Here is a 22256-nt window from a genome sequence, read left to right on the forward strand (position 1 = left end):
ATACTGAATGCACTAGCATGAAAAATACACCATGAGGTGACATGTAACTGTGAGTGAAATGTCTACACAGCTATTAGATGGAATTGTAGTAAAAGTGTTCATTTAGCACCCTCATCAGTTCAACTTTGATGATCAAATATCCTCCGAACTAATGAGATCCCATCAACCTCAGCTGTACTTTGTGTTTAGTTCTAATTAGCACGTTAGCATGTTAAGATGGCATTGTCTTTACCAGCATGTTACATTACATTACATTACAGTCATTTGGCAGACGCTTTTATCCAAAGTGACTTACAATAAGTGTATTCAACATAGGTATTCAAGAGAACTACTAGTCACCAGAAGTCATAAGTGCATCTCCTTTCTTAAACAAGCATCTAAAAGCATAAACCAGAGCAAAAGTATAGTGCAGAAGCAAATTACTACAAAAACAATATGTGCAACAAACTAATACGAATACAATAAGTGCAACGAACTGATACGAATGCAATAAGTGCAACAAACTAATACGAATGCAATAAGTGCTAAGTGGAAGGCTCAGTGTAGCACTTCTTGAAGAGGTGAGTTTTCAGCCTGCGCCGAAAGATGGGCAGCGACTCTGCTGTTCTGACGTCAGTGGGGAGTTCATTCCACCACTGTGGGCCAGGACAGAAAAAAGCTGTGACCGGGTCGATCGGCCGCAGGGACCTCTAAGCGACGGGGCAACCAATCGCCCCGAGGCAGCAGAGCGAAGTTGTCGGGCGTGGGTGTAGGGCTGGACCATGGCCTGGAGATAGGAAGGAGCTGTTCCTTTCACTGCCCTGTAGGCTAGCACCAGAGTCTTAAACTGGATGCAAGCTCTTACAGGGAGCCAGTGTAGAGAACGGAGAAGGGAAGTTGTGTGGGAGAACTTGGGGCGATTGAACACCAGACGAGCTGCAGCTTTCTGGACAAGCTCCAGAGGTCTGATGGCCGCATGTTACCAAGCAGCATGCCTGAGTAGCCTCCCACAGCCACTGCTGAGACTCTTGGTTTTGCTTATTTTCCTCCTAAGCACAAATATATATGTGGATCTATTTTCTTTGGACCAAATGAGCTCACTACTCCACAATCTTTCCATGTATTTCTACACGTGCAGCTGCAAATGTTAACGTACCCCTGATTGGGAATCAACCAAAAACAGTGTGTGTAAACAGATGATAAATGACAACAAAGCAAAGCACAGATGTAATAACACAAAATATATCTTCATAGGAGAAGTTTTAATTGCTGGCAAATAGTGTGCATAAATAAACACCTTACTGATGTTTGTTTACTGCTTACAAATGCTAAATTCATGGACTTAATGAAAAGTGGTACGATTATTTCTGCATTATGAGTTGTCTTTCATGTTAGTAGGTGCTAATAATTTATGTATCTGTAATAAAGTTGATATGGTCATTGTTTTCACTTCATGATTACTTTTTATGTCAGCACTATTTATACCTTTCACCCACTAAAACATTGTTCAGTAATGTTTGCAACCTTCTTCAAAATGCACCGCATGTTTTATGTTCATAAAACTAGAATTATTAGCTTTAAAAATGAATGTAATTGTCCCTTCTGCTCTGTAAAGACACGTTGATATTCCTCAGTGTTTGTTATGTATTATTTATGCATCTCTCCTCCTCTCTCAGTGGTGTGATTTCAAGGCTCTGCTCCTCAACACTACTATATGGTGAGATCTGTCTTCCTATTGGTGCTTTGGACCTTCTGTCACCGCTCACCTAGCAGGAAGCCACGCCCCCTTTAGAGGCCTCTGTGTGTGTGTTTGTGTCCGTGTGTGTATGTGTATATATGTGTATGTGTGACAGAGAGAGACAGAGACAGAGGGAGGCTTGACCCAGACAGTGTGGACTCTGTTAGTCAGGCTGTGTGAGGAGGAGGACACTACATGCTTCATGTTGAAACTATGGATCAGAGCGTGGTGAGAATGAACTTTCACTTCTTTAATCTTTGTCTTTTCTGGGTCTGAGAGTTGTTTTCATCCCTGAAGAATTGCTCGATTGTCAGATGTTATTTATCTTTCATTCTTTGATGTTGTTTAACTATTATTATGTAACTCATTGATAAAGCATGTTAATGTGGGGAAATGAAAAGTGAGCACTGATTATTAGACTATTGCGTATGTACAAAACTAGAACCTGTACAGTTAGTTGTGTTGAGTGCATGTCTCGCTGTTACGTGTGAACCTTGGTCTTGCAGATACTCCCGGTGGTGTTGGCTGTTTCTGTGGTGGTAGTGACCGTGCTGTACTTCCTCCTGGGAGGAAAGAAGAAGAAGAAACTCCCCGTCACTCTGCAAGACCCTATGGTCAAATATCCCCTTCCCCTGGTAGACAAACAGGTAAACTTTTAACAAAGAACCAGTGTTCACATCCAAACCTGATCATACAGCGACTAGGTATTCAACTTATACACCAGTCAGATCAATGTTAATCATTTCCTAAGACCTTCATTCTGTTTGTTGTTGTACAAACCGTCATAAAGCAATAAAAAAGCCACTTGTGAAAATCCAGTTTACAGTTTTGGTTCACACAAATACATGTTCTTACTTACCTCTGACCATGCAGAACGTTATTGATTTAAAATAAATGTAAATTAAAAAAAAAAATAACCCTTTAAGTTTACATGCCAAGTTGGTTCAATAAAATCTATGAGCTGTTCCTAATTTCCTTTGATGTAGTCAGCATGTTTTCTGCCTAATATTTACTATTTTATTTTACTCTTTCATATCTATTTGTAATTTGAAACCACCTCCATTAACAGTAGTTTAGGTAAATATATAGGTCAAAAGTGTAAAGACCACTCAGGACATTTACTCAGGACATTTACAAGCTGTGATGATATTGTACTATTTCTAACGTGTGTCCTTGTGCAGGAAATCAGCCATGACACAAAGAAATTTCGGTTTGGCCTTCCATCTGCAACTCATATCCTTGGACTGCCAGTAGGTACTGAAACAGCCCTGTTCTCTACTCTTCATTTATTTTCTCTTCTCAGACAACTGGAAATATTTTCTACCAATGCTCCAAGCCGTATATGTGTACTTATACGAGTGTCTTGATTTCTGATTCGAAGCATCTTGAAATATGGCAGTAGTTAGAATACAAGACGACATCGTTTTCTCTGTTTGTAATGATTCTGAGTGATCCCAACACACCAAAGGATACTAGGCAGTATACTGTAAGAAAGACAAGATATGGAGCAATAAAACATCACTGTTTCCAAATATAACATATGCAGGAGAAGTAGATAGTTATTACAGTCCCAAATTGCAGTGAAATAGTGCGATGGTGAGCTTAAGTTCAGCTTGTCTATATCACAGGCCAGCTCTCATAGTTTCCTACCCATCCTCCCTGCTCCCCCAGGTCAGCACGTTTACCTGTCCGCCAAGGTGAACGGCAGTCTGGTGGTCAGAGCCTACACTCCAGTATCCAGTGATGAGGACCAGGGATGGGTGGACATTGTGGTCAAGGTAGTTAACATTACTGATATTAAACCACTTGTTGCTCTATAGGTTACCTGCAGAGGTTTTTTTCTGTTGTTTTTAGCAGTACCACTCTCTCTTAGCATTTTATTGAATCAATGGCTTTAGTCATTTACTCATGCTTTATATACATGGACAGACGCAGCTTTTAACTACTCCAATGAAGATATTCCTTATGAACTAAAAGGATTAATAGATGCTCCAAGAGGATCAATACCAACCGGCAGGTTTTAAAGTTAGCCACTAGCTGGTTAACATGGAGGAGCCTTCAATTCAATTACATTTATTTTGTATAGCCCAAAATCACAAATTACAAATCTGCCTCAGAGGGCTTTACAATCTGTACACATGCGACATCCTCTGTCCCGGAACCCTCACATCGGCACAGGAAAAACTCCCCTAAAAAAAACCTTTAACAGGGAGAAAAAAGGAAGAAACCTATGGGAGAGCGACAGAGGAGGGATCCTTCTCCCAGGATGGACAGAATGCAATAGATGTCATGTGTACAGAATGAACAACATAACAGAGATACAACACATTCAATGTATATGAAATAAATTATTCATATAATCACAGTAGTAAGCAGAGTAACGAAGGAAAAAATTAAGACTACTTATAATAAAAGCAGCAATGACTATAGTAGAATTGAAATAATGATATAAGGAATAGTAATAGTAATGTGACTAATAATAATAATCGAAGTAGCAGTGGGTGTCAGCCGGGTCACAGCAGAAGGCACGACCACGGTCCAGGTACCACAACGATTCATGGAAACCTGCGAGGCGAGAAAGCACAAAGACTCCAGGGTAGAAGAAAAGCCAATAAGCGTAATAGTACAGGGAATTATAATAGTAATGTGACTAATAATAAGTGGTAGTAGCAGTGTGTCAGTAGGGCCACAGCAGGAGGCACGATCACAGTCCAGATATAACCCCGATTCATGGAAACCTGGGAGGCAAGAAAGCACAAGGACTCCGGGGAAGAAGCAAAGTCAGTAATGTGCATAAATAGGAGATTAATACATAAAAATGGAGGGAGAGAAGAGGAGAGAGGAGCTCAGTATCCTAGGTAGTCCCTTGGCTGTCTAGGCATATAGCAGCATATCTAGGGGCTGGACCAAGGCAAACCTGAGCCAGCCCTAACTATAAACACTTTCAAAAAGGAAGGTCTTAAGCCTAATCTTAAAAGTGGTGAGTGTGTCTGTCCCCCGGACTGAAACTGGAACCTGGTTCCACAGAAGAGGAGCCTGATAACTGAAGGCTCTGGCTCCCATCCTACTTTTATATACTCTAGGAAGCACAATCAACCCTGCATGGGAGCGCAGCTCTCTAGGTGAGTAGTATGGAACTATAAGTTCCTTTAGATAAGACGGTCCCTAGCCAGTTAGAGCTTTGTAGGTGAGTAGAAGAATTTTAAATTCCATTCTTGATTTAACAGGGAGCCAGTGCAAAGAAGCTAATACCGGAGTAATATGATCTATTTTCTTAGTTTTTGTTAGAACACGTGCTGCAGCATTCTGGATCAACTGTAGAGATTTAAGAGACTTATTAGAGCAGCCTGATAATAAGGAGTTACAGTAATCTAGTCTAGAGGTAACAAATGCATGAACTACTTTTTCTGCATCGCTTTGAGACAGGATTTGCCTGATTTTCGAAATGTTACGTAAATGAAATTTGTTTTATATAAGAGTTAAAAGACAGATCCTGATCAAAGATAAGTCCAAGGTTCTTTACGGTAGTGCTGGATGCCAGAGCAATGCCATCTAGAATAACTGGTTAGTTTAGTCTGGCTTAATCGATAGATATACATCATCTGCATAACAATGAAAGTTTATTGAGTGTTTTCTGATAATATTCCCTAAAGGAAGCATATATAAGTTGAATAAAATTGGTCCAAGAACAGACTTTGGTTTTCATCAAGGTTTCATTGTTTACGTATACAAACTGAGATCGTTCTGATAAATGCGACTTAAACCAGCTAAGTGCGGTTCCTTTAATGCCTATTAGATGCTCCAGTGTCTGTAATAAGATTTGATGGTCAATGGTGTCGAACGCAGCACTAAGGTCTAACAATACAAGTACAGAGACAAGTCCTTTGTCTAATGCAATTAGAAGGTCATTGGTAATTTTCACCAGTGCTGTCTCTGTGCTATGATTCACTCTAAATCCTGACAGAAAATCCTCAAATAAACTATTGTTATGCAGAAAGTCACACAGCTGATTTGCCACTGCTTTCTCAAGGATCTTAGAGAGGAAGGGAAGGTTAGATATAGGTCTATAGTTAGCCAACACGTCTTGATCAAGAGTAGGTTTCTTAAGAAGAGGTTTAATTACAGCTAGTTTGAAGGACTGTGGTACATGGCCCGTTAGTAAAGACAGATTTCTAATTTCTAATAAAGAATTGCTAACTAAAGGTAAAACTTCCTTAAGCAGCCTAGTCGGAATCAGGTCTAAGAGACAGGTGGAAGGTTTAGACTTAGAAATAGTTAAAGTCAATTGTTGAAGGTCGATGGGAGAAAAGCCATCTAAATATATTTCAGGATCTCCAGCTGTTTCTAAGGTTACTGTATTTGAGGATCGATCGGTACTGGTTGAGGGCAGTAGATTATTAATTTTGTTTCTAATAGTTAGAATCTTATCATTAAAGAAGTTCATGAAGTCACTACTACTGAGGTTTATAGGAATACACAGCTCAACAGAGCATCGACTCTGTCAGCCTGGCTACAGTGCTGAAGAGAACCCTGGGGTTGTTCTTATTTTTCTCTATTAATGCTGAATAATAGGCTGGTCTGGCATTTCGTAGTGCCTTCTTATATATTTTAAGACTGTCTCGCCAGACTAACCGCACTTCTTCCACATTGGTGGAACGCCATATCCTTTCAAGTTTTTGCGATGTTTGCTTTAATTCGCGGGTTTGAGGGTTATACTATTCAGCAGCTAAAGAGACAGAAACATGAATCCAAATAATAGCTAATGGTGCTCCTTGTCTGCACAATTTGGAAATAAGCTATACTATATATCCTATAATAACTTTATAATAAATGTATTTATATAGCACTTTAAAAAACAGAGTTTACAAAGTGCTTTGACAGACAAATCAGCAAAAGCAAGACAACAAAAAACAGAAAGCTCAACAGTGAGACCCATCAAAGCAAGACAAACTAAGGTGAGAGTTAAACCCTGATAAAACAGTTCAATAGATGAAACAATAAAACCAATCGATTCAATAGAAATTAACTAAGAAATAGAGGTTTAAGTGGATGGTTTCATATCATTATTATATTAACAAAAGTTATCCACACTAATGTGAGCGGGACAAGCTAAGCTAAAAATGCTAAGTGAGTGAGAGGCAATGATGAGGGAAAAACTTGTTGTGTCCTTTGTTAAACTCCAGGTGTACTACAAGAGCTCTCACCCCTCGTTCCAAGAGGGAGGGAAGATGTCTCAGTACCTGGACAACATGGCTATCGGAGACGTCATTGACTTCAGAGGACCCAATGGACTGCTCGTGTACAAGGGACATGGTATGGTGTGTGTGCATGTGCGTTGAGAGGAAAGAGGAAAGAGAGAGTGGTGAAAACACTGACTCCCACCAGCACATGTCACTGTGGTACAATATGAGACTGTCCTGTCGGGTACCAGAAGTTCGGACTGGGCCAGTTGATGAAGCCCGAATTACTTCTCCAACTCTTTTACTTATTTTATATTAAATACTTATTGAAGTCCTGATGAAATTTGAAGAAAACACTGGAAACCGAGAGTTTGATGCAATAGAGTTTATTCTTTAAGCAAAGAATTAAACCAGAGCTCTCCGGAGGCAAACTGCTTTGCTTTGTCCTTAACATGGTCTTAAATAGTGTCACTTCCTTTTTTTATTATCTGTTAGCACTTCCCTGTTTCCTTTGATCTGCAGCTGCACTGAGCTTTCCTTTATCACAACCGTATAACATCTCTCTGTCTTTTTTAATTGGGGTTGGAAAGTCCTTGACTCAGCATGCTCACACCTGCACTTCTATATGCTTTCTCTCCTCTGCATGCAGTCACTTAGGGTTGCTGAAGTGTGTGTGTGTTTTTTCAACAGCCTTTAGTCATTTACTAAATAAAAAAGGTTGTATCTTAAATCATTCAAACCACTCTATATTCAGACTCATTTCAGTATGCAGATGCCATATATGTAAGTTTCAAACATTTAGGTATACTCAAACATTTAGATAATCGACAGTGATAGTCTATTATGATTAAATCAACTCCAACAGCTCTTTTCTCTCCTGCTCAGGTCACTTCTCCATCCGACCAGACAAGAAGTCAGAGCCCAAAGTTCGGAAGTTCAAGCATGTTGGAATGGTCGCTGGTGGAACAGGTTTGTGTACATTTCTCTAAACTCTCAATCAGTACATTATTCCTTATAGTCAATCCAAAACAACATTGCAGAGGCTCAACAGGCTGAAATCTCTGCAGAATTTAATTATTTTTTAAGGGAGAAAGATGTGATTCACTGATATTATATTCTCTCTTATAACACATAAGTTACACCCAAAACTGTAATGCTGTTTAACCCCAAGGACAATTTGATTATATTGTCTTAATTTTGTCCCCCATTGTCCCCCATAATACCCTCAGTTAGACACAAACTATAATCTGAGGCTAATTTCAATGTCTATTTTCCCATCAGGCATCACTCCCATGCTGCAGTTAATCCGCTGTATCACAGCAGACCCCACTGACAACACCAAGTGCTCCCTCATATTTGCCAACCAGGTCAGCTCTGGGTGTTGTTGTTGACGGACATCTTCCCTTTTGTGTCATTGTTTAAAGGAATTGCTATTTCTATTTTTATAAATAGAAATACTCTGGATAAATCAAATCTCTTTCACTTACTCCATTTCAGACTGAGAAAGATATCCTACTGAGGGAGGAGCTGGAGGAGGTGAGGAGGAATCACCCTGACAAAGTGAAGCTCTGGTTCACTCTGGACAAACCTCCGCAGGGTAAGGCAGCATTTCTTCAACTATGGACCTCTACTAAATACAAGCTACCCTGTGTTTTAAAGGAGCACCTGGTAGCATTTTAACATCCCCGATTGGTGCTGTTCTATCTTTCTTTAAAAATATTATTAATATTACCTCTGACCAAAGAAGCATGGTCCTATAGAACCAGAGAGGTTCACTCAGTAGAGTTCAGCTCTCCTCCAGGTGTGTCTGCAGCCAACACTGCTCTATTGTGAGATTGAATGAATGCAACCTAGAACTGACTAACCCCCCTCTAGACACCAATTGTCTGTAAGGAGTCGTAAAACACACTTCATGCAAACTCATAAACAAGGGGCGATGAATGCAGGCAATCAGCCCAAAATGAAACTCACCAAGCTGTCTGTGTGTGTTGTGGTGAGGTACAGCAGTGGGGCATCTTATCACACTTATTGCTTTTGCTTAATTCTTCGGGGTTAATACATCTCAGTCGCTCGTTTTCCATATTAAATGAAATTATAAAATGTTTAATATAAAGATGTTTACTTCTCACTTCCATATAGAGTTATAAGTGGTTCAATACAGAATGTATTGTGTAAGTTGTCACACTACGTGGGTTAAACTGTCACATTTTATTTTTCACTAAATTATAACATGCATAAATATTGAGCCTTTACAAAATGAATTGATGCAGTTCAAAGTCTAATTCATTTAGACAGATGTTTATTATACCATCAGTGTCCATGCATAAAAACACAGGAAAGACCCATGTAAGTGAATAAATGAAAACATTACAAGTAGTTTTCTGTGGGCAGGACAGATTGATATGCAGGCCAACTATCAGTAAAGAAAGAGTGTTAACAAATGACAAATTACAAAAACAAATAATTTATGCTGAGCTATGACTTTTGTCAGTTCCAATTCAAAACTAAATGCAACGTGACTGAACCAAACCTACTAACTCAACATAGTTGAAATGTCGGTGACTGTAGGTGTCAGAGCCTAATCTGAGTCATCAGCAGTGTCCCAGTTCTGACACCAATAAACTGTGAACTCTGGAGAACAAACCTCATGTGTCCATTTGTTGCATTGGATACACTTCACCCATTCCATCCTAATTGTCACGTGTAAAAAAAGCACTGAGACAACTATCCCCAGTGGGACATGTGTAGCTAGCTACACCACAAGCTAGCTTTAGTATAGGACTTGGGTTTAGTTATCAAAATACACCTTATCTACTCTATACTGTGCAAAAAGAATATAATTGAACACACTTACTTATCAAAGTTTTATTATTTAAAGTTTTATTACTTTTTCCTTTGATGGTTAAAAAAACGTGAAAATTGTTCTCACCTCAGATAACAGCTGTTCTCAGCAGTGTGTGTACTGGTAGTTCTGTTAGCACGCATACAACTGTTATCCCCTCACTGTAGGCGCAGAGTAGCAGCTGGCCATGCACTCAGCTGTGTTATCACTTGCGGCCCCTACACGAGTAGTGAGTGAAGAGGCAGTCAGTGGCGGTATAAACAGGTTATTAAAGGTGTGAGTCACAATCACAAGAGGTCCTTCAGCAGCAACGAACCATCAGTAGCAATACTGTACTCAAATCAAATAAATATTAACCTAAACATGTTAATACACAGTAAATAGTAAATGACTTACGGATGAAGCCGATTTTGTTGACTTTAAGGCAAAGGATTATGAGGATTGTACACTCAGATGCTCACTCTGTGAGTCCATGGGCAAAAAGGAACTTCCTGAACATCACTTCCTGTTACTGTGAATATTTACCATTTGCTCACTTCTTGTTCAGGGCAGCTATTCACAATCGCCACTAGGTGTTGCTCAAGGACATACAAATTAAACCCATACACTGATTCCAATACAGCCATGTTTAAGTACAATGCACAAAACTCAATTGTAAAGCTGCACTTATCAATATTGATAGATTTACAGCTTAACAGGTGGCAATGTGAAGGGGTTGTTTGTAGTGATGAACCCACAGAGAATTATCACCCAACCAGTCAATGCATTGTAGAGTAAATATTACACTCATCAGGTTGCCAGAAACATGGTTATAATTGAAATATCATATTTATAGGGAGCAAAACTTTAAAAAGTGAAACACTCTACTTACTTCCCATAATTTAGGCTCTGGTGCAAATACTTCCATGACTAACCTCATCATGTTTCCATAAGGGGTATACAAGGGGAATACAGTCCATGTGAGTATTAGAGCAGTGCTAGGCTACATGAATGTGAATAAATCAGTCCAAACTCTTTGGTTTCACTGCTGAATATTCAGAGTGGGAAACCGAACAAAGAGTTCTTGGCTAAAGGAAAATCTCTGCAGGCGGAGGAGGAAGATAGTTCAAACAAGGTTTTACAGTAGCATAGCAAAACGCTAATGTGTATCTCTGCATAATCCTTAAAGGAAGCAGAAATGAATGAGCATAATGTTGTTATATAAGGCCGTTCGTATTCTGTCTTGTCTTGCATTAGCTCCACACAGTAGAAACACATCGGTCCTTGATCATTATTTATTTGGTCGCCTTGGAGGGAGAAATTACTATCTGTGGATGAAAGTGCAGGTTGAACAAACTTCATCATGATGGCTTCATTTACCAGCTGAAATCTTCCATTGGAGAAAAAAAAAGACTAAACAGATCATTTCATTACTTATTTAATTCTTTCTATGAATGTTCCATCTCATGTATCTGAGAAAAAGAGATCCTCTTTTTGGCTCTGCTCACCTTCACCTTTGCACAGAGAAAAGAAAGTTAGAGCAAAGTTAGTGTTGAGTATTGATTATTAAGATTAAGCGAAAGCCAGGCTTCTCAGGTGAATAAGTCTTATTTTAGGGCACATTATGCAAGCACAGAAGCAGGATGGAATTATGTGTTTTCATTCTGACTATAAAAATAGATAAGATGTTGAGCTGGGAGTTGTTAAAATCTGTTTCTCTGATGTTGAAGGTTTCTCTCTCTTGTCTCCTCCTCAAGATTGGAGCTACAGTTCAGGGTTTGTGACTGATGACATGATCAAGGACCACCTCCCTGCTCCGTCTACTGATGTCCTCGTTGTCCTGTGCGGTCCTCCACCAATGATCCAGCACGCATGTCTCCCAAATCTGGACAAGTTGGGACACAAGACAGGAAACATTTTTGCATACTAATGTTATAATTGACTACAAAGGCTGTTTTTTCCCAGTGATCAACCGACCGATAAACCAAAAATCACCGTATGAAAACTGTTAATGGAACATTGTTCATCTAAGCATGTGTGATATTTATGTCAGTGGCACTAGAACAAGTTAAACCTGTGCAATAAAATGTGTACGGCTACTGCAGTCAAAACCACCCAGTAACATCCCTATGACGGTTTCTATGGACTCAGGTACACTTTTATAAAGTATTTCATCAAACCATTGCCTTTTGTACAATCAATAGTGATTTTTAAAAATAAATCTCTTTAGGCCAGAAACCGAAATTCACTTGAAATAAAGATGTAAAACAGCAGTGTTGATTTTAATATGCTACAAAATCGTCCGATAAAGAGTTGTGGCACCTCGTCCGGAAAAGGCAAACCGGGGCACCCTTCTGGAGCCAGACCTGGGAGGGGAGCTCGCCGGCGATCATCTGGTGGCCGGGTCTTGACGCATGGGGCCTGGCCGGGCACAGCCCAAAAAATCGACATTTAGCCGCCACCCTGTGGGCCAACCACCCGCAGGGATAGGCATTGGGGTCAGGTGCAATGTGAGCCGGGCGGCTGACCCCCGGCATTGCAGACTAGCTCTAGGGACGTGGACTCTATCCTTTTCCGGAGTTGCCCAGGGTGAGAGGCACCGGGCAGGTGTGGGGATACTCAGGAGCCCCCAGCTGAGCGTCGCTGTTTTGGAGTTTTCCCCGGAGAACGAGAGGCGACAGTTGTTGCAACAGTTGGTGCCTATGCACCGAACAGCAGTTCGGAGTACGCGGCTTTCTTGGAGTCCTTGGGTGGCGTTCTGGAAAGGGCGCCAGCTGGGGACTACATAGTTCTTCTGGGAAACTTCAACGCTCATGTGGGATGGAGAAATCTGGAGGGGTGTGATTGGGAGGAACGGCCTGCCTGATCTGAACCTGAGTGGTGCTTTGTTGTTGGACATCTGTGCTAGTCATGGATTGTCCATAACAAACACCATGTTTGAGCATTGGGTGGTTGCCTCCTGGACGCCTCCCTTTAGAGGTTTTCCAGGCATGTCCAACTGGTAAGAGGCCCCGGGGTAGACCCAGAACACGCTGGAGGGATTACATACCTCGTCTGGCCTGGGAACGCCTCGGGGTTCCCCAGGAGGAGCTGGAAAGTGTTGCTGGGGAGAAGGACGTCTGGAGGACCCTCCTTAGCTTGCTGCCCCGGCCCCGGATAAGCGGAGGAAAATGGATGGATGGATGCTACAAAACATACAAAATACTATTGAAAAAAGAACAATATACAGAATCTGTTTGAAATTGAAAGGGCTGTACAGTGTTGCGCAGGAATGTGCAAAAGTTGACAGTGTGAAGTGTAAATACATATTGTGCAAATTTGTACAGAGGTAGACCAACAGATGTGGCTTAATGTAATGCATATAGACATATGTGGAGGTTTTACTTTTATATTAACATGTTGTTTGATTTCATGGTAAATTATTCATCCAAAATATCTCATGAGACTATTCAGCTACTTTTTTTTTTGCTGACACATTTATGAACAGGGAGTGACTCAAAAAAGAACATCCATTGTGTGGCTGTAACCCACAAATATCAAAATGAATGCAATTACATCCAAACAACAAAAGTAGTCAAGGATTAAAAATGTATGTATTATCCATAATCTATATTTATAACTATGATAAACTGACCTAAAAATACACTGACTAAAATAATGGGTATAAGAAAATGTCATGTAAAACGGTATGTATAAACAGATTATTTATGAATGACTTTATTTATTCCAACATATTAGGCTGTAATCTGTGGTGTTTTGTAGTATGGTTGAATCCACAACAACTGAGTGAGTTGACTCTGAATGCTTGTGATGCTCTGATACTGTACAGTGGGTTTAAAGGCGGGCGTCACAATCCGCAACTAACATTTCCAACATCCCGTGAAGGCATTACCGGAGATGGGCGTGACTCTCTTAACCCAACATGTCGGCGTAGGAGTTTTTATCAAAACTTTACAGTCAATATTTAATACATTAAGACGTTTTACTGTTAGGTACTGAAGGAATATGGTGTGTGAGCGTAGCGTAGACTTAGTCAAGCCTTTTCGGGATGGTTCATTTAGTAAGTTTATAGTTTTCGTGGTATTAATCAGCATAAAGTCGCCGGTATGTGACAGTGAAGGAATCACCTCAGAGAGATGTCTCATCTGGGGTCCAGGGCTGAACCCCGGCACGGTTCTACCTGTCCGCTACTTCTTTATTCAGGCGGTCGGTTCAAACGGAGAAAACCTGACTTTATCTCCAGGTAAACCGACCACAAACACCGTACATGCTGAAAGAGTCCCGGTGTCAAACATTGGATCGCTGGAGCGGTGGCTCACAAATGGCTAAGCTAGCTCATTTCCTGGCGTATTATTGTTTTGTTTTTTTAACTAACTATTTGGGAACAGTTTGTTACGTTCGCAATCAACAGATGTAACTTAGACAACATTCAACAATGGTTTGATCGTGTTCTTATCGACGAGTCGTGATGAGTGAACACACCACTCTGTAATAATCCTAACTAATGTCTCACTGAGCCTTGAAGACAGTTGTAGTGCTCATTGTAAAAATGTCTTTGGTCAGCTAACAACAAAGGGCCACCCTGCGTCAGGGGCCAGGCAGCGGCTCTGCTATTACATGAGCCCTGCAGCAAGATGACATCCAGGCATACAGGTCACTGACTTGTTCTGTACATGTGTTGCTCAGGTAAAGACACATTTAAAGTGAAGATAAGTCCGCTGGACATGAAGGAGCACCTCCGAATCCACGTCCCACCACCACTGGACAGAGGGGACGGGTCCTTCCTGGTGAGGTACCGGCTCTACAGCACCGTGCTGAAGGGCCTCATGGTTGAAGTACTCCACCAAGATGCTGCTGTTGCCAAGTCGCCCTACACCATCCCAGGTTGGTGTTGTGTTAGTGTAGTGATGAAAAAACAGCACATGTCCATTAGTCAAGTCAAGTTGTTTTTATTTATATTGTCGAATGTCACAAAAGGGGGTTTTAATTTCTGTCCTGTGACCTCCAATACTTTTTTTAATCCCAACTAAATTGATATAGTTGTATAGTGGCTAATTTGCAACTGTGCTTCACTTCACGGCCCGATCCCCTCAATAAGGATCTGCAGGTGCCTGACTGAGTCCACACTGTGACAAAAACATGACCACTATTCTTATAACACCACTATTTGTAAATGTGTAGAAAATGCACCAAGCCAACATTAAAATGTGATGCAGGACAGATGGATCAAGGGCCACCTCGGCTCCCTCATCTAACCCAGAGTGTCGTGTCTAATGCTCAGGTCCAGTCTATCATGAATACTGCGACTGTCCAGAGCCCGATGCCTCCGTTTGGCAGAGCAACATGCGCTGTCCCGCCGATGAACCTCAGGTTGTGGCGGATTTTAAAGCCTTTCCAACGGTGGACTTGCAGCGTCTCAGACAGGAAGTGCCTCACAGGTTTGCCAACAGAGGAGGCCTCATTCACTACGCCATCATCAACAACCAGTTGTACCGCCGCACGCTGGGGAAGTACACTGACTTCAAGATGTTCTCTGATGAAATGCTGCTCTCTCTAACCAGGAAGGTAAGGCTGTAGATGTCAAGGATCATACTGGTGTTTTTGCTTGTTTGGACCCATTTTACTACACTTACACATCATACTACTGCAGAGACTGCACATGGCATGACGTGGTTGCTGATTTCAGTCTCCTGGGATCTTTAATGTAGGTGAGGGTGCCTGATGTGGAGTTTTACATCAATGTTGGCGACTGGCCGTTAGAGACAAGGCGCTCGGATGCTGTTCCGGTCTTGTCGTGGTGTGGCTCTGTAGACACACGGGACATTGTCCTCCCCACCTATGAGGTCACACACTCCACCCTGGAGACCATGAGAGGTGTCACCAATGACCTGCTGTCTGTCCAGGGAAACACAGGTAACACACACACACACACACACACACACACACACACACACACACACACACACACACACACACACACACACACACACACACTCTTCAGCCACACACACACACACACACACACACACTCTTCAGCCACGGTGAGGCCTACTGTAGCATAGAAGTGAAGCTCAAGTATTGATTTGAATATCTGTCTGTGTAAGTTACCGATCATCTATGAGTTCATATATTTGTCCTGAGCTGCCTTAAACAGAGTTGGACTTCAGATCCAGACTAAGACCTAGAATTAGACTCAGAATGACAAGTTTCAAAGTTTCAATGACAAGGTTGCATGTCACTCAACTCTGTTTCCAACAAGCCTTATATTGGAGTTTGGAGACTGGCTTGAAGGAGTCTGGTTTATTTTTCTGTAGGTTCCTCCATAATGTTTTTAGACACAATGAGAGTTGTCTGTGCCAACAATAAGCACCTTTTAGTGGACACACATTAAATTAAGGATTACTACTCAGCACGTTTCCTGGCTGCCGGCTGCAGTGTTCTCCCACAATACTGAGGACACCTTGACACCAAAACTAGTGGAGATTAACACTGAAGTTACCCTTGAATGTGTCCTAGCACAAGTTCAGCCCTGACAAAAAATATGGAAGTACATACAAGTTATTTTATTGATTAATTGAACTGCACACTTAGTTTAATATTCCCTGTTCTATATCTGGTTGATCATTCAATTCTCTGGACCTCACATCGTCAGAGTTTCTTTCGGGGTAACTTTTGGACCACTCTCTCCAGGGCCTCCGTGGATTAACAAAACAGATCGGGCGTTTTTCCGTGGCCGGGACAGTCGTGAGGAGCGTCTTCACCTGGTGTCTCTGTCCAAGAAGAGCCCTGAGCTGCTTGACGCAGGCATCACAGGATGGTTCTTCTTCAGAGACAGGGAGAAACATGTCGGCAAAGCACCGCTCGTTGGATTCTTTGACTTCTTCAAGGTAAGGAAACATGAACACATGAATGAAAGTTTTATTCTAATTCACTTTTCTCCTGTAACTTAAAGCGGCAGTGTGTTGCTGAAGTTGGTTAAACCATTGAACCAGGTGAAGTGGTCGACAATAGTAATATATAATTTCATGGCAGTCCTCTAAGGACATTGCTTTTTTAAAGGGATGCCCAAGAGTTAAAGCCACAAGTAGATAAACACAATAAAATAAATGCACTCAACTCAAGAATCAATTGATATTTAAAATGTTTTTACTCTTTTAGTACAAGTACCAGGTGAACGTGGATGGAACTGTGGCAGCGTATCGGTTTCCTTACCTCATGCTGGGGAACAGTCTGGTTCTGAAGCAGGACTCACAGTATTATGAATATTTCTACCACCACCTCAAAGCAGGCACTCACTATGTTCCCGTCCAGAGAAACCTGTCGGACCTTTTAGACAAAATCAAATGGGCCAAAGAGAACGACGCCGAAGCACAAGAGATCGCCAGAGCGGGTCAGGCGGTGGTCCGGGAGCTGCTGCAGCCCAGCAGACTGTACTGTTACTACTACACAGTGATGCACATGTACTCAGAGCGGCAAACGGGACAGCCTACACTGCACGCAGACATGGAGCTGGTGTCTCAGCTCGACGACCACTCTGTTGTGTGCACATGTGAGCGTAAAACCCACGAAGAAGAACCCAATATGAAGGATGAACTATGATGGAGATGGCCTCAGTCTCTAATTGTTGTCATGTTTTCTCTGAAACTTTCCTGATATATAAATAGAGAAACTGAATGTTCCTGATCTTCACAAGAAAATGTGAATTTCACAATAAGTATTACAATTCTGATTTGTGCCTTTAGTTTGGGGAATCATTTAAAGGGCCGGTGTGTAGTATTTAGGTGATGTTGTGTATAACGACATGGAACGGAGATCTGTTGTGTTTTCCTTAATTAAAATGAGTCCTTCATATCTACATTTGGACGGGGAAGTCTGCCATGTTTCTGCAGTAGCCCAGAAAAGACAAACTACACTCCGCAGCTCACGTTACGACAGTCTTGAGAGGGGAGGAGTGAGCAGCACTAGATGCAACTAAATCCTGCACACTGTCCCTTTTAAACTAAGAACTCCTCAGCCAATTCAAGACCTGGCTGCAGGAATTTGCTCTCAAAATGAGAATGCTGCTCTTGTTTTAAATACTGTGTGTTGTGGTATGTTTTTGTACCTTTTGTAAAGCCCAATAAATACAACTGAAATAGATTTTTTTTTTTTTTTTTTTTTTTTTTTTTTTTTTTTTTTTACCGTTAACTGGAAAGATCATAAACAATCAACTCTTTATTGTACAAGGCAGAGGTTGTAATCGCACACCCAGCGCTCACCTTCCTTTGCTGCACAGCCTTCTGCTGCACAGTGAAGGTTCACCACAGAGGAAGCTGCTCCTCTTACATTGCTTTTAAAGTGCAAGAGGGAGATCCAGATTTAAAGAAGAGTAATTGGTTGAAATAGACCTCTTACCTCATACTAGAGGGTGATGAAATGGCAGTAAAGGGATATAAGTAAAGTTATAACGCTCAAATTGCAAACTACTTTGAACACATGTGTAGGAGCCATCTCTACAGTCAAATGTTTGTAAGACACAGTCCAAATCTCCTTACAGATTTACATTTTTTTTTTTTTTTTTTTTTTTTACAAGCAGAAGCTACCTACTTGTGTTAGCCAACACAACAGTTAGCTGATGGGTAGGGGGCTCCTTTTACAGCTGCCTCTGTCATCAGTGTATGAATGGTGACATGTAGTGAACAGCACTTTATAGGTCAGAATTCTTGAAAGGCATTATACAAATGCAAGTCCTTTACCATTTACCATGTGCGCGGCTTATATTCGGATACTCATTGGCTTGCTGGACAGTTTTACAAATGTGTGAAAATTTGACCTACATAGACAACTAATCCTGCCACATAATCACAGGAAGCTGTGGCCCACACGGCTCTGGTTATTCAACGGGTCAGGCAGCTCGGTTCTCTTATTTTCTGGCTCCCCAGCCAAACGAACGCAGTACACCTGGCTCCACCTAGACCCATGCGTGATGAATGTACACCTCTCAGAGGACATATAGAAGCACTGGAATGGTGATGTCCCTACTCGGCCTGATGTCAGCCACTCACCTGGTGTTGAGCAGCTGTGGCTGCAACAATAACTCAGGTTCCTGATCTGGCATTAGTCTGTAACCATGTCACCTCCACTAGGGGATGCAACTCGGTGTGTTCATCATTTAATCTAAGTTTTCACGGAGCAATAGCTCTACAGGCCCAGCTGTTGTATCAAAATGTGTGATTGCTTCCTCCTTATTGGGCAGTGATCGCAGAGATCTGTCTCAGGGTGCCTTTTATACAATTGCACCATATTGTGGCTGTCACACAGCTAAAAAGGTGTAACAGCACTGTGGCCAGAGAGGGTAACTTGGACTTCAGTCTACTTATAGTTTTTATATTTCCCTGTGTTGTGATTATCTGATTGCTGGTGTCCCCCTCCATTTTATTAAGGAAGACAAGTGGCTTTAGTAGGTATATTGACAGTAAAGGTGTTTCTGAGCGGTTTCCACAACAGAAGCCCTCGCCATCCAATTGCTAAAAAAAGCAATTCTTGCAGAAATCTCGATAAATCTCCAAAAAGTTGTTGATACCAAATCACAGCATGACTTTTCCGATGGTGTTCCTCAATGTCTTGGTGTTTAATTGTTCACAATTAACTTTAATTCATTAATTCATTCATTTTTCTTTCTGCTTCATGACTAGAACAACATGACACACAGTGCTGAGCTGCATCTCAAATCAATCTTCAAGTCCCCCCCCCAAAAAAAAATCATTGCTATGACAGTAATGAGGAACTAAACAAATTAGTCAGATATATGTTGAAAGTATATGTATTAATATTTAATATTTATCATCAGATACATCCATCATTTGTTAAACTTATTTCACATTTGACAAATGGTAAAAACAAATATTTTTAATTGAGTACCTTTTTGTCCCCACTCTATGCAGATGTTATGTTACTATGGTAACAGCATTCAAACTATACTTTAGTGGACAAGAAACGAAGAAAACAAAATAAGTTATTATATATTTATCATTTTAGAAGTTACTATCCATGCCATTTGTCTCTGTAAATAAAATGATTAATATCTTTGTTAGCTACTGAACCCAAAATACACCACAGACTGCCACACCCAGCCTTCATTTTCACCTGTTGAAATATGCAATGCAAATTTAAAGAAAAAAAAAAAATCACCTCAAGCAGAGTAGTTTCAAGTAAAAGTACAATTTCTGCTTAAATCCCAACAGTAAATATTCCAATAAAATCATGTAGCTCAAGCTGCTAAGTGGCAATATTCAAGACATCACAGTGAAGAAAGCTTCTCTCACTGTGAACAGTCATCTGTGCTTTGACTGAACTAAATTCACTTTCTCTGTAACTATTCCTTAGAGATGTGTTTAGTGTCAAGACTGATGATATCCAACTGATAAAATTAATAAATGTTGCCTCTGCCCACACACAATAATCTCACTGTAGACTGAAGACAGGTATGGAGTTTTGCTGTGAATCCTATCTAATAGGATAGAACAGGGTTTCATTTGAGTCTAAATGTTTGATGTACAGCAGTTGAAGTAAAGCATGAAATGGAATGCAGCCATCATTAATGTTATTAGTTACACCTGTGTTTGACCAGTCAGAATGTCAACTGTGAGAAGGTTCTATAGTGGTGGGTCTTAGCCAAACGCATATCATTGTAAATTTCCCCGCTGCGGGACTAATAAAGGATTATCTTATCTTATCTTATTATGTTGGCACTAAAAAATAATTCACTTGTTTTCAACTTTGGGTATCATTTTCCTTGTTTTGCCATTATGTAGTGTAGTTCTCAGTAAAAAGCACACTGTCAATATATCACAGGAAAATAAAGACAGCTGATTAAAACACACAGTCACACACTCTAGCTCTCCTGTCACAAACTAAAACTTGAGCACCGTGTTCTGCTATTTTAGAAATGGTTTGATGAAACCTTGCAGCTTTTTATAGACTTTGTCAGCGCAGTGTCTTGTTTGGTCTTGTTTTTGAATGATGTGTTTTAACATGACATGTTTGACTAGAATAAGATGTTAAGAAAACAGGACTCCAAGTAAAAGCAGAAAAACTTACAAGTGATCTGACATTATTATAGATAGACAGATGGATAGATAGAAAATAACCAGAATCTTCTTCTACAACTTTAACAAACTCAACATCTTAGTAGGTCTAGAGTTTGTTCCTCCAGAGATACACCAAGAAACCCCCAAGTTCTACAACATAAAGTTTTATCACTGAAATCGAGTATTGGCCAATAAATATTACAAGTCCCTCTGGTTCAGCTGAATTTAATCATGAGAGTGAGAGAGTCTCCCTCTTTCTTGGTGACAATTGCCTGCATCATTCCTGAAGGTGTATGTAGATACCTCGAACCTTTGAAGAAGTTCTCGATAAAAGCTCTGTCAATCTTGTCACACTTCCCGATGGCAGCCTCAAAGTTGTTGCTGAGGACCCCGTAGATATTGCCCTTGTCGCTTTTCTTGCCCAAGAACAAGAAGAGGGCGTAACAGTCCTTGCCGATGGAGGTGCAGAAGTCCACCATCCTCTCGTAGATGGTTTTGTTGCTGGACTCCTTCTGGGCAATCTGGACAGACTCGCTGCGGGCCTCTGGGCCGAAGGTGTCCTCCTCGGCTTCCTCCCTGTCGTGCAGGTTTAGGACCTGCACTGCGATCTGGATCCGAGGGTTCTTGGTGGGCTTCTCCAGCACGGCCCAGACCCAGTCGGCCCCCAGGAGGATGCGCTGCTCGGGCGTCATGGCAGTGCAGTTGAAGGTGTCTGTCATGTTGAGGCTGATGCTCTGAGAGATGTAAGTCATCAGGAAGACCTGTTGGAAGACGAGACATTTTAAAGACACTGCAAATAATTGTTGTGATTCTAAAGAGGTGCTGTGCAAAGTTACCAACCTGAGTGAGCACTTCAGGGCTTGGATGGAACTTGTCCTCTGGGTCTTTGAAGAGGAGGTACTCTTGAGTTCTGGATGAGGCGACCGAGATGCAGTCATTGAATAGAGGTATGAAACTGTTGGGTTTGGCCACGGGGGCCCTCAGTGTGGAGAAGATGCTCGGTCGAGGGGACAGGTTCTGATCATTGGAGCGGCGCTTAAAAGAGGAGAACAATTGGGAGTTCTGGAAGGGGTTAGAAGCGGGTTTGCTGATGGTCTGGCCCATGGTGGACTGAATATGGAGTTCAGAGGGCGGTCTCCCTGATACACTGAAAAGATTAGTGGTAAAAGTTTAGTCCACTATTTTGAGGAACATCTGTATTAATGTTGTCCTGCCATATGGATCCATCACTGCCGTCTGGTCTTGCATTTAACAGTGAACATCTGGTCATGTTTTATATTAAAAAAACTACTAATTTTGTGTCTAACTATGCAATGCACAAATACAGTGGGAATAGCATGGTATGATATCTATAAAAATGATTACCAGGATGGGTCTGGAGGTTTCCGAAATTCCAAGTCCACTACCTTCCCTCCGCTCCTGTCCCCTGCCCTGCTGAGATACACAGTGTGTGTGGTGCCTAGTGTGTA

General features: G+C 41.3%; 3 protein-coding genes across 3 annotated transcripts; 2 read left to right on the top strand and 1 right to left on the bottom strand.

Annotated features, from left to right (window-relative positions):
- The first annotated feature begins 1810 nt into the window (after positions 1–1810).
- On the top strand, positions 1811–11991 carry LOC129107939 (NADH-cytochrome b5 reductase 2). The gene is made up of 9 exons (XM_054619550.1): positions 1811–1945; positions 2224–2364; positions 2899–2971; positions 3389–3495; positions 6901–7030; positions 7783–7866; positions 8179–8264; positions 8395–8494; positions 11476–11991. Exons 1-9 carry the CDS (start codon positions 1913–1915, stop codon positions 11646–11648), a joined length of 927 nt encoding a protein of 308 aa, XP_054475525.1. The 5' UTR covers positions 1811–1912; the 3' UTR covers positions 11649–11991.
- Positions 11992–13602: 1611 nt separating this feature from the next.
- On the top strand, positions 13603–17842 carry poglut3 (protein O-glucosyltransferase 3). Its single transcript, XM_054620234.1, has 6 exons — positions 13603–13961; positions 14405–14602; positions 15000–15283; positions 15427–15631; positions 16409–16605; positions 16877–17842. The coding sequence occupies exons 1-6, from the start codon at positions 13724–13726 to the stop codon at positions 17315–17317; spliced, it is 1563 nt and encodes a 520-aa protein (XP_054476209.1). The 5' UTR covers positions 13603–13723; the 3' UTR covers positions 17318–17842.
- A 3160-nt stretch (positions 17843–21002) lies between these two features.
- rep15 (RAB15 effector protein) lies at positions 21003–21891 on the bottom strand. The gene is made up of 2 exons (XM_054619565.1): positions 21628–21891; positions 21003–21548 (listed from the first exon to the last, which is right to left on the bottom strand). Exons 1-2 carry the CDS (start codon positions 21889–21891, stop codon positions 21003–21005), a joined length of 810 nt encoding a protein of 269 aa, XP_054475540.1.
- Positions 21892–22256: the final 365 nt, after the last annotated feature.

This window comes from Anoplopoma fimbria, chromosome 19, assembly GCF_027596085.1.
Source record: "Anoplopoma fimbria isolate UVic2021 breed Golden Eagle Sablefish chromosome 19, Afim_UVic_2022, whole genome shotgun sequence".
NCBI lineage: Eukaryota > Metazoa > Chordata > Actinopteri > Perciformes > Anoplopomatidae > Anoplopoma > Anoplopoma fimbria.

Excerpts from the sequence above, each read along its gene's own strand:
- LOC129107939 (XM_054619550.1), top strand. The coding sequence starts at position 1,913 with ATGCTTCATGTTGAAACTATGGATCAGAGCGTG. Across the intron at positions 2,365-2,898 it reads TTCCCCTGGTAGACAAACAG|GAAATCAGCCATGACACAAA; the intron begins GTAAACTTTTAA and ends GTCCTTGTGCAG. Across the intron at positions 2,972-3,388 it reads TATCCTTGGACTGCCAGTAG|GTCAGCACGTTTACCTGTCC; the intron begins GTACTGAAACAG and ends CTGCTCCCCCAG.
- poglut3 (XM_054620234.1), top strand. The coding sequence starts at position 13,724 with ATGGTGTGTGAGCGTAGCGTAGACTTAGTCAAGCCTTTTCGGGATGGT. Across the intron at positions 13,962-14,404 it reads AAACCTGACTTTATCTCCAG|GTAAAGACACATTTAAAGTG; the intron begins GTAAACCGACCA and ends TGTGTTGCTCAG. Across the intron at positions 15,284-15,426 it reads TGCTCTCTCTAACCAGGAAG|GTGAGGGTGCCTGATGTGGA; the intron begins GTAAGGCTGTAG and ends TCTTTAATGTAG.
- rep15 (XM_054619565.1), bottom strand. The coding sequence starts at position 21,891 with ATGGGCCAGACCATCAGCAAACCCGCTTCTAACCCCTTCCAGAACTCC. Across the intron at positions 21,549-21,627 it reads GCCCTGAAGTGCTCACTCAG|GTCTTCCTGATGACTTACAT; the intron begins GTTGGTAACTTT and ends GTCTTCCAACAG.